At 38.0% G+C, this 14,381-nt stretch overlaps 1 protein-coding gene across 1 annotated transcript in view; it reads right to left on the bottom strand.

The window, feature by feature from the left end:
• FAF1 (Fas associated factor 1) overlaps positions 1-14,381 on the bottom strand; it is a 179,221-nt gene that overhangs the window by 23,377 nt on the left and 141,463 nt on the right. Inside the window, exons 14-15 of the mRNA XM_072866708.1 lie at positions 10,029-10,165; positions 7,379-7,467 (exon numbers count right to left, since the gene is read on the bottom strand). Of these exons, the coding sequence (XP_072722809.1) occupies positions 7,379-7,467; positions 10,029-10,165 (226 nt within the window). The remainder of the gene's footprint in view (positions 1-7,378; positions 7,468-10,028; positions 10,166-14,381) is intronic.

Here is a 14,381-nt window from a genome sequence, read left to right as displayed (position 1 = left end):
CATCTCTTCTTCCAGAGAAACCATACAAAGTATGAGGATGACTCAAGTTTACCAAAGGCAACAAAAGAAATTTCATAATGGTGACAGAAAAAGTAGGAGAAAATATTTTACAGATAATCTTTCATTGCACTAACAAAGAACACATTAAGAAAAAAGGAATAGTCATACCACTAATAATTAATAAAAAAATGTCATAAGTATTATCCATTAACAAAATCTGAGGTAGCTGACAGCTTTCCTGTTAAACCCTACCTAAATTGCAGCGTTGACCGAACATTAATAAATACATCTCCACAATACTTTTGCAAAGAAGGTAAAATTGCCATCTTCCTTTTTCAAGAAACCAAGGTGTGAACGGACAACGTCTTATGCCAGGCCACCTAAAAAGCCTTCGTCAGAAACGGGGGTTTACACTCAGCATTTCTGAATTCCACAGCAGTGCCCCAAGGCTGGTGTGAATGCAAACCACCCACATCCCAGGGGGTTTGGGCATGAGACGAGGAGACAACTCTCCTTTGCTCCTTAAAGGGAAAAAGTCACGGATCTCTGCCTTCCCATTTTGACAATGCAACAATAGGGGGGACATTCATTCAATGGAAAGTTGATACTTTAAAAAAAAAATTGCATTTATCCACAGAATATATTCTTCAGCTATGAATCTTCTTTGCTCTCATGCATATTACAGATGTAAAGTCATAACAAAAACAGTAAACACTTATATTCATGAGATATGGACCAGATAAAACCTTCTCTTGAGTTACATCCAGAGCTACAGGACTAAGAAAATCTTACAGATGAGGTTAAGAAAAAAATTAGGATAACTCTCTCCAATAATTATTCCCTAAACCATTTCTTGAAGTTACCCCTGAAGCACCTAATAGCAGGCATTTTCAGATGTAGGATGATGGCAAAGAGGGATTCCCAATTGCATTTAGGACAGCAATGCCCCCTTTTCCTGCAGATTATACAGAGTAAAAAATACACAGGACCAAAAAAAATTGGCTTTTTAGATGGGATATTTTGCTGGAAAAGTCAGCATTGGCCCTTCTGAGCTTTTTTAAAATTTATTTATTGTTGTCGTTTCTGGAGGTAGGATTTAATGATTTAAGCCCAGGAATCAGCTTTGCACATGATTTGTCTCAGGGAGATGTGTTATACTTTATTCCCCATTGGCCTTTGGGATCAGTTTTACTGTGAAGTAAAACCAGATGAGACGAAACTTGAGAAGATAACCATGAGCAGAAGACATTTCTCAGAGCATCAGTGAGTGAATAGCTGTTACAAGAAAGAAAAAAAAGAAAAAAAAAAGAGAGTATTTACAAGTGCTTATCTGAAAGACAGTTCATTTCACTGAACCACTCCTGAAATTAAAATCTGCAAGTGCTTAAGGCTATTCATGGTAGCGTTAAAGAGAAACACCCTTTTGTCCAAACAAACCAGTGCAAGGAAGACATTAATTTGACTTACTAAGATGACAGACTTGCACATTGTATAACTTAAACATACACGAGGGGGAATATATAGAAGAAAAAAGTGTACACAGAACGTGTTGGGCACATGAGAACGATGAAGACAAAGCAAATGAAAGTTTCTGTGGTGGCAGAACCTCAGATGGGGAGGCAGGACGGGGCAGGGCGAGGGGGCAGAACAACAGAGAACCACCGGAGGATCCTGCCTGTCTACATGGAAGGCTGAAAGCCCAGTTCCAGATACAGATTTTTGGGAATTACCTCAAGTGACAAGAAAGAAAACAAACCCAAAACCTTCAAGAAGCAGTCCTGCAGTGACTTTCCATGGGAAACAAGCCAGCCAGTCCTGCTACAACACCTACCCACCTGGGCTGTATAGCAGGGAAAGCTGCTGTTTATTAAGAGAAACTAAGCGACTATTCAGTGACTGGAGCCATCAACATGTATAGCCGAAAAGTCACCTGAACTAAAGATATTTTCATTTTATCTTTGCTTTCCTCTGTCGTTACCTTGCATTTTGTCAAAGTTCAAAACAGGCCGTAAACTCTCGAAGGCGGCACTCGTATCTGCTGGTGTGTCAGTGCAGTGAAGTGCACAATGGGAAACCGATCGTTTGGGGTGCTATCATATTACAAATACAAAATTGGAAAATTTAATCAAATAAATTTTGATTACTGTAGTTTAATTAGTTATAACTAGTAATAATTAGTAAATGTGCTAATTGGATTTTTTGAGGGGTTAAATCACAGTCTTCGTTAGATGGCTGTCATCACCATAATGCTTTTGCGCTTTGGAATTTAATGAATTTCATGTATTTATTCTCATAACCTCCTGTTGTGCAAATACTATATACCATGATACACATGACAGTGTTAGATGGAACACAGATTATCAAAGGTATTCGGATGCCTAATTTCTACTGATTTTAACGGGAGCTTCAGTGCCTAAACAGAAATTGCAGGGGTCTCCTGCACAGCTGATGGAAGCACCGAGGCCATCCCCTAACTGGAGAACTCAACTGCAGGTAAGAAGTGGGGAAAAGCAACCGGCATGAAGGAAGAACAGACGAACAGACCACAGATTAGGAGAAAATGCACTAGGACTGATCCTCTTTAGCTTCCTTTGTGGCTGAGAGGTGTATCTTTGGAAGAAGACGGAGAAAAGGTGTTGGAAGCTAAAACTGTTAAATTATCGTATCTAAAAAAAGAAGGAAATCCCTTACATTTGACAGCAGCGAGGCAGAAGAGGATGAAGACGTGGTGATACCAGGCTTCTTACTGCAAAGTTATGAAAATAACACTTGGCCAGTAAAGGCCCATCTAACACAAGAGAGTGCTGGGATGGACACGCACGCACACTTTTACAAAGAGCTGTGGCAGGGAAAAGACGGTGAATTTATGTTGCTGTTCTGGAGTTTTTGTTTTCTTTTACTTATTTTTTAAATCCCCATCCAGACATTGGTCAGGAAGGACCTACATTTTCCTCACGCTGTGCAGTATCTGGGAAGACGAGATGTCAGCTAAGATCAGACAGGAAAGATGGTGACCCTGCAGGTCTACATTTTTCTACAGCTTATCTTCAGTCAGAGTCTGTTTACAACAGGTCTTCCAGTTTAAAAATTCTTAAGTATCTCTCTTTTACACTAAAGAAAACAGTGTGTCAGCAGACATAGTTTAAAGTGAATTGAAGGTTTTAACTGGTATTTGTAAAAATAAGAAGGTTTTTGAAGCAACCATGGGCATTACAATTCCACCAATTCCAACCTTGAAGTCTAATCCGAGAGCAGGAGTGCTAGTGTTGCGTAACGACAAAAATAAACACGACAAGAGACCTACTGTTACTTAAATGTGGACAAGTTGGACCAGCTGTGTAACAGTCAATGCATCTACTGTAATAAATGTTGACAGCAAAAATAAAAAGAATGCATTACTGAGACACCATCAAATGAGCCCTGTCATTACATGGAAACTCCACCCTGTATAAGCTTGTCAAAAAGTGTTACTGTAATCCTTTGAGAAGCCTCCTCCTCAGGCAATGGAGAAAAAATGTTCAGGACCGGCCCCGAACAGGTGTGTTGTGCTGTAATGCCAGGATTTAATCACGTATCTCTTCACATTAATCTCACAAAGGAACTAACTCGGATCTATTTGGGTCCATCATACCACGCTGAGATGATTATTTAACTATCCAGTTAAAGTAAGCAAGCTAACAGGGTGTGTAAAAATGGACATTCCAGGGCATACAATATTTTACAATTATTATTTGTTTCCTAAGTCCAGCACCAAGCACTGATACTTAAGAGGAACTGATACTACGCACTCTTTTCAAAGTCAGTCCCCGAAAAATCTCAGTTCACACCTCGATCAACAGTGGCAAAGGCTGGTTGTCCCCGCTCCGATACCCTCTTTCGCTTACAGGAGAAACTCCTTAGTGGTGTTTATTTCCTCTTTGCAAAAATCCTCAGCCCCCCTGCCTGAACAGTAGTTGGTATCAACATTTGTAGTGTGGGCCAGAGGAGCAAACATGGTCAGAAAAGGAAAATATGTCCATCAGCTGTATGAAATCATTAGTGTAGCCTCGGAGTAATGCTGCATACACAGCCTGAGGTTGGACTTCAGACCCTAGACCTGACTCCACTGACAAGGGTGGGACCCTGTCCTGGCCAACTGGCCTTGCTGCTGTTGTTGCCACTGAGCCCACCATTTAATTACCGATTGGCCACTTCTTATCAGAAGTGACACACAAGCACAAAGTCAGTACACTGCTGATCACATTTTATTATTTGTGGCTTGTTACTATGGCAATTTAAATAGCAAATTTACAAAACCAGACAGTATGACAGCTAGACCACGTATCTACAATGGCATGTCAACAGTGTGGTCCAAAAGGGGCAGGAGTTTCCAAAATGTCATCTGGTCAACACAGCTGACAGGCAGCAAGCAACAGGCCCAATGGCTCATGATTGACCCAGATGCCTTGGAGGGGCAGGGAAAAGAACGGGACGGCAGATTGATCTCCCTTTAAGAAAGCTTGGGAGAGAAAACGGGTGCCTAAATTACACACCACTGTACCTCAAGACAGGTACGTCGGATTACTATGAGTACACATATGCATCTCGGTGTTTTTAAGGTATTTCTTTGGAGACTATGTAAGAAAAAGCTTAATCAAACACAATATACAAATCTAGAAATTAAATCCAATTGCTGGTTAAATGATGCTATTTTAGCACTCGATATTATAGAAATACGCCCCAAATTTGCCTGATTATAATTTTATGAGGCTACACCAGTAAATCTTGCTAATACATGGATACAAAAGCACAGGATTTAGCTAACCTTACCACTCCCACCAGCTAGTGAATTGACTCACTTCGCTCAGGTGAGATAAGTCGGTGACGCTGTTCTGAGCATCCCGCCTACACCGTCAGCCCATGACCAGAGACAGGGAACTGACTGTCCGGCGATGCCTGAACAGCTACAGCCACGGCAAACACCTGTACCATGAGCTGGCAGTGGTAATAGTCATCCTGTACTGAAATAACCATCAGAGGGCACTGCAAAACATGCTGTGCTAAACAGAATTATGCAATAGCTGTGTTGGAAGCTTTCATGTGCATGCAAGTTAAAAATCCAAAGTGGAGAAGTTCAACTGCATAAACTGACTCATTAATGATTTCATGCTGTTATTTACAAGTGTTTCCAGTTCTTTTTCTCTCACACACACTTCTGTTTACAGCGAAGCTATACAGATGACTTCTCTTTTTAAAACACAAAAGAATTTTCTGCTTATCTTCTTGTGGTTTTATGATGACTTATTGTTGCTATTAAGAAAACAGTAACAGAAACCGGACTCTGTATCCTGTTTGCTGTTGTAATATTTGGGAAAAAATTGCACCAACTGCAATAAGATCTTAAAAAAGAAAAGGTGTTGATGTTTGAACACTCAAAGTTGTCAAGTACAAGACTTACAAGAAAGCTACATGTTATGTAGCAAACCACAAAAAGACAATATTTTTTTTTCAGGCTAAAGCCCTCTATTGAGTACAGACTGCTTGTCAAATACTCTCTCTCTGGAATAATAATTTCATAAAGCAAGGTGATTTTTTTGTTTTTAAACATCCTGCTTCAAAGGTGAAAGTGTCCAAGATCACCTTTTTGGTGTGCTTGTTACAAGTGGAGCCAAGGTATAGGTAAATATCCTATTTGTATATAGAACCCATAGCGTCTGGAACCCTGCCCCCGAAGTTTATGAAATTTTCCATTAGTTTTCTGAATGTCAAAGCGTGTTAGAAAAAACTCCCGTTGGGGAAGAAATGTCACTGGTGCTCTCAGTGACAGAAAAACCAAAAGGAAATGTGAGAAAAGACTACAGAAGACTTGGACAAAGGTAGATTTTAGAGGAATGTATAAAAATTACTTTGCCATTCTCCCTACACACTTAGAGTAAGTAGAGCACCTAGAGTGAGAAGTCAGGAGACATCCATATCACCACTGTGGGGACATACATTACTGGACTGACACTGTTCTTGGCCGGCCAGGGAAGGACCCACGGCAGCTCAGGGCGCAGAAGCCAGTTCCTGGTTCTGCAATCATGGCCTCAAGGCTACCGAGTCATCTCTTTCTTTAAGCTTTGTCTCCCTTACACTCAGATTTTTCTCGGTTGCAAACCCACCTGGTTTTATCCTCTTAGGACAGGTTTATCACTATCTGACCTTCTTCTCTCCTAAATACTGATCTCCCCCGCTCTGGACAACTGTTCTGGTCTCCTGTTCCTCCCTCTATCCCACTCCTATCACTCCTACTTCTAGTTCCTTCTCCTATCCCTTATTTGCTCTTATCTCTCTGCCCTTATATCCTTTTATTTCCTTCTTTTCTTCATTTCTGTCAGCTTTTATAGTTTCCAGTTCTGAACCTTTCTTGGAACTAATCTGTGATGTGAATTTTACCTTCTTATTAAAGCATTAAAAAACCCCATAGCCGACATATTCCTGTTAAAATGCAATAAAAAATTCAATTATATCGTGCCTTGGACTTTTGTTGTAATCCTCATATTAAAATTTGTGTTCAGTATTAACAAAATTAAAGTCAATTTCTTTACCAATGAATTACAGGTAGCATAAATAAAGAAGAAAAAACAAACTACAGATATTGTGCAGATACCATGCCTTCATATTATTATAACCGTAATCGGTAAATCTCGTACTAATGAGATACAAGATTTAAATGTGAAGAATGTGTTTAGTGAATTATTGTCAATCAATGTCTATACAACAGGATAAGAATAATCTTCAATGGCAACACACCTATTATTATAAATTCCTAAGTACTTAATTACTTCAAAATGTCACTCTCAATTTATAGAGTAACAGATAAACATCTCTCAACTGTATACCTCACTGTGTCTACTTCTATGTAATTGAAACACTGTTTTTGAAAAGTCTTGTCATCACCCATTCTGCGTTGTTCTGAATGGTGATTCAGAACTGGTGTAGTTCTGGTTAAGATTGCTTTTCAATCCCCTTTTAAACGTATATATTTAAGATATATCTTAATCTAATCTCTTTTTGTTTTCTACCTATGACTTGAAGCTGGTCATTGGGAAAAAACCTGATTGTCGTTTCCTTGTATGAGCACACTAAGCTGTATAATACTGCTGTAAATGTAAACAGTTACTCAATATTCAGAAAAAGGAAACAAACTGAAAGTGACAGTAAACCAATAAGGAGGAGTTTTTTTGAGAGACCCAAATAAATACACAAAGGAGACTTAGAATTTTTAATCTCTGATGATGGAAGCGACACTAAACCACATCATACCCAACTTCATTGGCTAAAGAAACATCTGGTTAATTCTGAATCCCCAGTGATTTGTGGAAGCCAATAGGTATCTGCAGTAGCTTTCGATGCTCACCTCGTCCTTTATGTCCTCCTGCTGCTGGGCACTGAAGATCTCCATTGCAGCCATCAGCCTCATCATTAGCTCATCCACTGTTGTGTTACCTAGCAACAACAGAAGATAGCTGAACTTCATATCGTTAAAGTTATTAAACAAAAAAGAAGTCCTTTTACAACTAATCCATAAGAAACAGCCAGACTTCAAAAAGAAAGACAGAGTCGAAAATGCAAGTATCTCAACAGAATGCTTTTAGTTTGCCTTTTTATAGAAAATTCAAAATTGGTTTTACAAACAAATGTTGATCATAGGCTAAAATTTCAGGTGGTTCAAATCTGAACAATTGCTTTTCTGCTTGCATGGAATAACTCTATTTTTTCTTTTAGTCACTGATATATCTGGGGTTCCCTGACATGAAATTGATTTTACAGTTTTAAAATTCCCAGGTATAATCAGGGAGACTGAAGCAATTGCTTAGTCAGGTAACAAAAGGTAGGATGTTGGCAGCAGCATCCAAGCGGATTGGTTTTAAAAAATGGAAAAAAACCCAGAATACAGCAATTGAATGGATGTGTGCGCACGCATTTTTATTCAGGTATAACTAGTAGTAAAACTTCAAATATTATAATATATTTTCTTCAGTGTATTTACTTCTGATAAAACTTGTAAAGCTAGTAACAGCGGAAAAGTAAGTCATCTGTGTATGTATCAAGAAATACAGCACATGCATAGGAAAACAGATACCTCCTCACATTTTTCTACCAGAGTGCCTCCGGTCTTCAGTAAGACTGGAAGATTAGTTGAATTTCCTACCAAGATACACTCAGTCTTTGCTTTCTCTTCTTAAACTGATGACTAGACTACCCATTAGAGCCACTTGTCATAGCAGTTAAAAGGTCTTAGACCATGAGAAATGGTCTACAACTATAAACTCTTAACACCTGCCAACCTAAGCAATCTTCGGACATTCGCAGAACGGTACCAACGAGCTAGATTTATTTTGGTGATGTTGGTCAAAATTTTAAAAGGAGTAAACAAACCAGAAGCCTCAATACCACTAAAGAAAACAAAACTGTCCCTATTTTTTCCTGGGGCTGGAAACTATGAAAATTGAAAGCAAACTTAGGCAGTCTGCATTTCAATAAACGCCACTGGGACTTAAGTTTCTGTATTGTATCTCTTCTGTAAACATGCCTTCTCACCCAGCCCTGAAAAGCCCTCATTGTTCCTATTTCTAGCATTTGCTACCTTAGCAGAAAATGTTATCCCGCATGCTACAACACGCGTGACTTCAGAGACTACCATTCATTGAGGGCATATTGTTAAAAGATACCAGTGTCCCAATTAATGGGAAAATAACAAGGACAGCACTTTTGATTTTTGTTAAAAGCTATATTTAAGTAAGGCTGCAATAGATGATCAGCTTAGTTTAATTCAAAAGACTGTTTGCAGAAAACCTGAAAAATCATTAAAACTTAATGAATGCAATGAAATAATTTGGATTATTTTATAATATAAAGCTGCATTATATTATGACTTTCAGTCACCAAGTTGCTAAAACAGTTAAGTAATTTAAGCCAGTAAGCACCACTGACTTCAGTGGGATGACGCAGGTGCTTGAAGCTATACACATGCTGAACTTATGCCGCAGAGTTATAAAAACAAGAAAATCTATTTATAAGGTTATTTGTATGAAATAAGTTTATTAAGTGACAGGAGTACCACGAATTAGTGTTGTGCTGTACCTTGCACTAAGGAGACAAAATCCATTCAAAATTCACAATTTTGGCCATAGGAAGGAGCACTGCAGATTCCTCAAGAAAGTGATTAATCCCACATGCAGAAAGAAACAGTAATGCTGTCTGCAAGAGGCAGTATTTCCTGAGGCTGAATTTCCTCAGGAAAATAAGGAGATTAGAATAAAGATTGCTAGATATAAGCAATAAATAAATGAGGACACAGTCTCACGAAGGCAAACTTGTGGAGAAAGCAGAAGAAATGAGAGGCAGCCATTCTTTGATGTGTTTTAATTTGAAGAGTTACTTAGAACAGCAGTCAAAGGGCTTCACTCCACATCTAAGTCATCTTGCTGTCAGTGAAATCAGAGGAATGGTTATGCCAGAAAGAACTGCTCATGTAAGCCAGAAAGCTTCACTTATGTGAGATTATATTAGCAACTTAAAATTCTGATCCGATTTGGGGTCTCAACACTGTAGGCAGGTCTGAAAAAGCAACTAATGTTCAAATATTAGCCCGCTACATGCAACAGGAGTCCACATGTTAACAAGGAACTACACACAGAGAACGAAATGCATTCTGGCACTACACAAGAAGTGTAGCCAAAATCTTTTGGAAATCAGTAATTTATATGGATATAAATTTGGAAAACTAAGTGTAGCTCCTTACTTCGGAGATTTGGCTTCTACTTTAACAAAACTGAAAAACTTAAACTATGATTCTACTACAGTCATGGCAACTTCAATCTCTAATACTATGTTAATTAACACATTTATGAATAGTAGCTATTTATACCATGGCAACTGAAGTTCCTTGTGCGAAATAAATTCATATTCTGAACATCTTAAAAAAGAAACAGTTAGCAAAGATGTCTTCTAACAGTTTCAATACTCATGTAAGTATTACTTTTAATATAAAGCGAGAACTGTACCTTGTATTACATTCAATACTTCATTAGATGATCGTTTTCCCATAATAATAAGGAAAAGTGGAAACTGGTCTGTCTTCTGAGTTCGAATTGTTTGGGCTACAACACTCCCGAAGTGTCTAGTGCACATCGTCAGAAACCTATGTGAGGAAAAAAAGTCAACATTGTAGACGTGTTTTTGAAGTGAGTTTAAAAGAGAAAATTATGCTAAATTCAGCAGTTTCACTGAGTGTTATCTACTGTTTAACATGTAGGCTTCGGCATTCAATTCTAGAGCTCTTTCTCCCTTTTTATGATTAAATTATGAGAATACTTACAAATATGATAGATCCCAGATTGTCTAAATTAAAACAATGAGTAACTGGTTGCGACAGTGATTTATTTGATGGAGAATTCCGTTTCCTGTTACACCATTCTGCCGGCTATAATTCAAAACCACCACCCCCCAAATAATCACGCTAAATCAATTGTTAAAAACTTCTAAAGAGAAACTAAGTGGAGCCATAATCTACTAAACATGACAAAGTATAAAAATAGTATAATTTCATACGAAAGCATAATTTAATAATGAAAGATCAAGAAATTGTTTTTATCAGTCACAGAATTAAAACGTGGTACTTCAGATTTGTATTTTCTTTTGTACGAGTGCCCTGCCAGTGACATACTTAGCAGTGTGGTCTAAAAACAATAATTCTAAGCTTTTGACCAAAAAACGCTCTCAGATATTAGCATACAGAAGTCTAGCATTAGTATTCTTAACACGATCTTGAATAAATGAAAAAACTGATAAAGCTTTTCTCTTCCATTAGAGGACTGTTTGAAATTAGCATTTCTTTCAAGAGAAAAGGGTAGCTTATGATATGTTTTCAGATCTGATGGTAAAAAGTAAATGTCATAATAATAATGAATTATGAAAGACCAAATGCAAATATAGAATGCTTTAATAAGATCCAATTTAATAAAGTCTGTAAAAATAATGGACTTTTAATAACACGGGTCACAAAAGGCAAAACAGTGGAAATTCTGAGGACTAGCCACTGGTACAGGCTTATTAATTCTTAATTATGTTCATGAAAGGCAACTTAAATCGTGTGTTTTCTTATGCCTTATGATAATATTTTAGGTAACAACTACTCTGAAATGTATGCTCTAACTGAAGAGCAAAGTCCTGTTGTCACATGCATTAGAAGCCAAATCTATTTGAAAAGACAAACTGCATTAAAATGTCAAGTGCTCCAAGTAATTTCTTCTCAAAGATACTGAAAAGATTCAAAATTGTAATTTTTTTTAATCAATATATATTGTATCTAATAAAATGTCTAAAAATTGATAAGCCTGATGAGTACAACATTGGGCTTGTTCGAGGCACCTGAAGTATCAAAAAACCCCTCCTCAGAGACAATTTGTAGTATAACTATGGCCATAGCTGGATGGAAGGCAATGAGCAGGGGTAGGCTAACGAATATTTTGAAGCCATAAATGTTACTGGCAAATACCTTTCCTTGCCTCCTTGATTCTCTGTCTTTTGCAATTCAGAACTATCACACAGAAAGACAGTGTCAAAAATGCCAAGTAGGGACTGCTTTATCAGAAATGGCTAAGTAGAGACATACCATCTGGTAAAGAAAAAATAAAATGTCCATAGAGTCTGGACATATAAACTCTTAAGCTAAATAATGTTTTTTTCATTTTTGCTTTTCAAGGTGGGAATACGTAAGTGAAATCTTGGCCTCACAGAAGTCAATGGTGATCTTTCATGACAAAATGACTTATGTGCGTTCAAGATTTCACTCCTGAAAGTAATAAAGACAGCAGTCAATTGAACTGAATTCCTGAAACTTGTGTATTAAAACTGTTTAACCGTCTTCAACACACCATGGAAGAAAAGCACTCAAGTTTCATGTGAAAACAAAATATTTAACTGGTGGCGAAAAAGTGCTGTAGAGAATACTGCTAGAAGGAACGAAACTAAGAGACTATTACAATACTAGTTGCACTAGTCAAAGGTGTTGGTTTGGTGTGGGTTTTTTTTAATCAATTCTGTATTTAGTCAACCCATAAAACTCCGTCTCAAAATATGCTTTTATAGGTATGGATTTTGTACACAGAGAATTCTGAATGAAGTAGGTATTTCAGCACATTAAAAGATCTCCCAAATAATTTTTTTCCAGAAGATGAATTTTTGTACATGGAACTTCTGGCTGACTACATAGAACCTAACAGACTATGATACCTCAGGGTCCTCTATAATCAAGGCTGGCAAAGGTTTCAGCTCCCTGGCTTCAGAAGATGGCATCTCGTTCCAGGCTGTTGTAAAGGCACACATACTTTCCTGGTTGAGCAACAGCAGATGCCAACATCTCCCATCATGGTGGGTTTTTTTTTCCTTGGGGCCACTTCTTAAAGCCCCTGGTGCCATCTGCCCTGCTCCTCCCTTTTCAAATCTCCTCCCTTCCTCTGCTGCCGTTGCAATCTGCTCAGCTGGCAGGGAGAGCGGCCAGCTCACTCATGTACCTGTTACAAGAGCAGCACGTGCCAATTCTGACCCGAATGCCATAGACGCTGCCATCAGGCAGCCCTTCTCTTTCTTGGGGGAGGAATGAGAAACAACTCTTCTTCCCAGCACTTCCAACTTTGAAAAATGAATGTCCAGATTACAGCATGGACAGCTGCATTGAGGATGTTTGTGGGGGATAAATGACCAGCTGGTGGTTATCCATGCGTATATTCAGAGCAGAGCAAATACACATGAGAAACTCTTCTCACTAACGTGGTCCATCAAAACAGATCCTGCCCTTTGGAACCAAGTAAGACCCCACTTGCCTGTTGAACTAAAATGTACTAAAGCCAACAAAAATGTGAAGGTAGTCAAACAATGCAACACTGAATAAAGAGATAGCAGCAGCAATCTCCAATGCCTACACTGTATAACTCCTGTTCACCAGCAATTACTCACTCACACACGTGCTCTTCGCCAGGTCAGTGGTAAGTGCTCAGCAATTACTCGTAACATGTCTCTTCTTTTCATTTTACTAGATGGGTAGGAATTGACTTTTCATTCATGATCCCCGTTCAGTTTTCCCCTTGCCTTTTAATAGATTTTTGCAACTACTTAACTAATTTTGCATTTTTTTTCCTTTTCTGCCTTTACTGATTCTGTATTTGCAGACCTTTTTACTTTCTTCCACGCTCATAACCAGCAAAAAAACCAAAATCTCCTCTGTGCTAATATTTACTGTCAGAAGTATGTGAGCAGGACCAAAACAATTTGGTGCAATAACCAATATCTTACTCTGTACATCACTAACAAGGGATTTTCTTACTTTCATCTAAACAGGAGCGTGCCAGATCTTTCAGTGGCATCTCCAGAGCTGCCAAGAGAACTGCCTGTGGAGTGCATCAAAGAGCCAGATGTCCCTCCGGGGAGAACTGTTTTCCACAACACGCTGGATTACTGTGATCTCCAACCAAAAGTGGAAATAGAGGAATGCTGCCAGAAAGGGAGGGCAAATGGCACCCTACTAGTCCTTTTATTTTTAAATTACAAAAATATTCAAGGAGGGAGAAGTATGAGACAGGCAAAAAAGCATTTTATGAAGGAAAAATCCATTAAAAAAAAATATTGAAAGTTACAAGAATAAAGTTAATCAAGAAAAGTAATAGTTTTGGCAGACTGCATAACTTCTTTACTTCTTTCATGACTCACTAGCACTGAAACGAGCAGTTATTAAAGCTACAGAATAAACATGGACACTGACCATGGCTTGAGAAATACAGAAACAAACCCTAAAAAAAATTACAAACTTATCTTAATTTTTTTAATGTAGATTGAACAGGTATTCATTCTTAGACGTAGTTCACTCCTTAGTTAAAAGCGGCACACAGGAAAAATTATTCTGGTTAAATGAAGATATTAATTTGGGGGGTTGCTGATCACTGCTCAGCAGTTACCCCTCCACGTGCACTCTGAGATAACCTGTACGAAGAGTTATCATGTTTGTAGCACGTTAGTTTCCCAGAGAAGAATGTTATCATTCCCTACCAGCTAATAGGTGACACATTATATTAAAATACACTCCTGGTGTAACTTTTTTGTAGTTTTATCATAAAATGCAATTTATTTAATATTACTTAAAAAAAAACCACCTAGAAGGCAATTATGAAAAAATAGCAGCTTTAAAAATCCACTGAAAAAAGTGGAAAATATTACTGAGTCTCAAAACCAAAGGGAATATTTATTACAACTGAAGTCTGTGGTCTACCATAGTTCCTGATCTCAGATATGCTATGTAGAACTTTGTAAATGCTAGGGTTTAGCAATAATATGTTTTTGTGAGAATATGCAGCTTTAAATTT

The sequence above is a fragment of the Ciconia boyciana genome, chromosome 7 (genome assembly GCF_034638445.1).
Source record: "Ciconia boyciana chromosome 7, ASM3463844v1, whole genome shotgun sequence".
NCBI lineage: Eukaryota > Metazoa > Chordata > Aves > Ciconiiformes > Ciconiidae > Ciconia > Ciconia boyciana.
The sequence above is the reverse complement of the archived record's forward strand: the minus strand, read 5'-3'. Positions and strand labels throughout refer to the sequence as shown.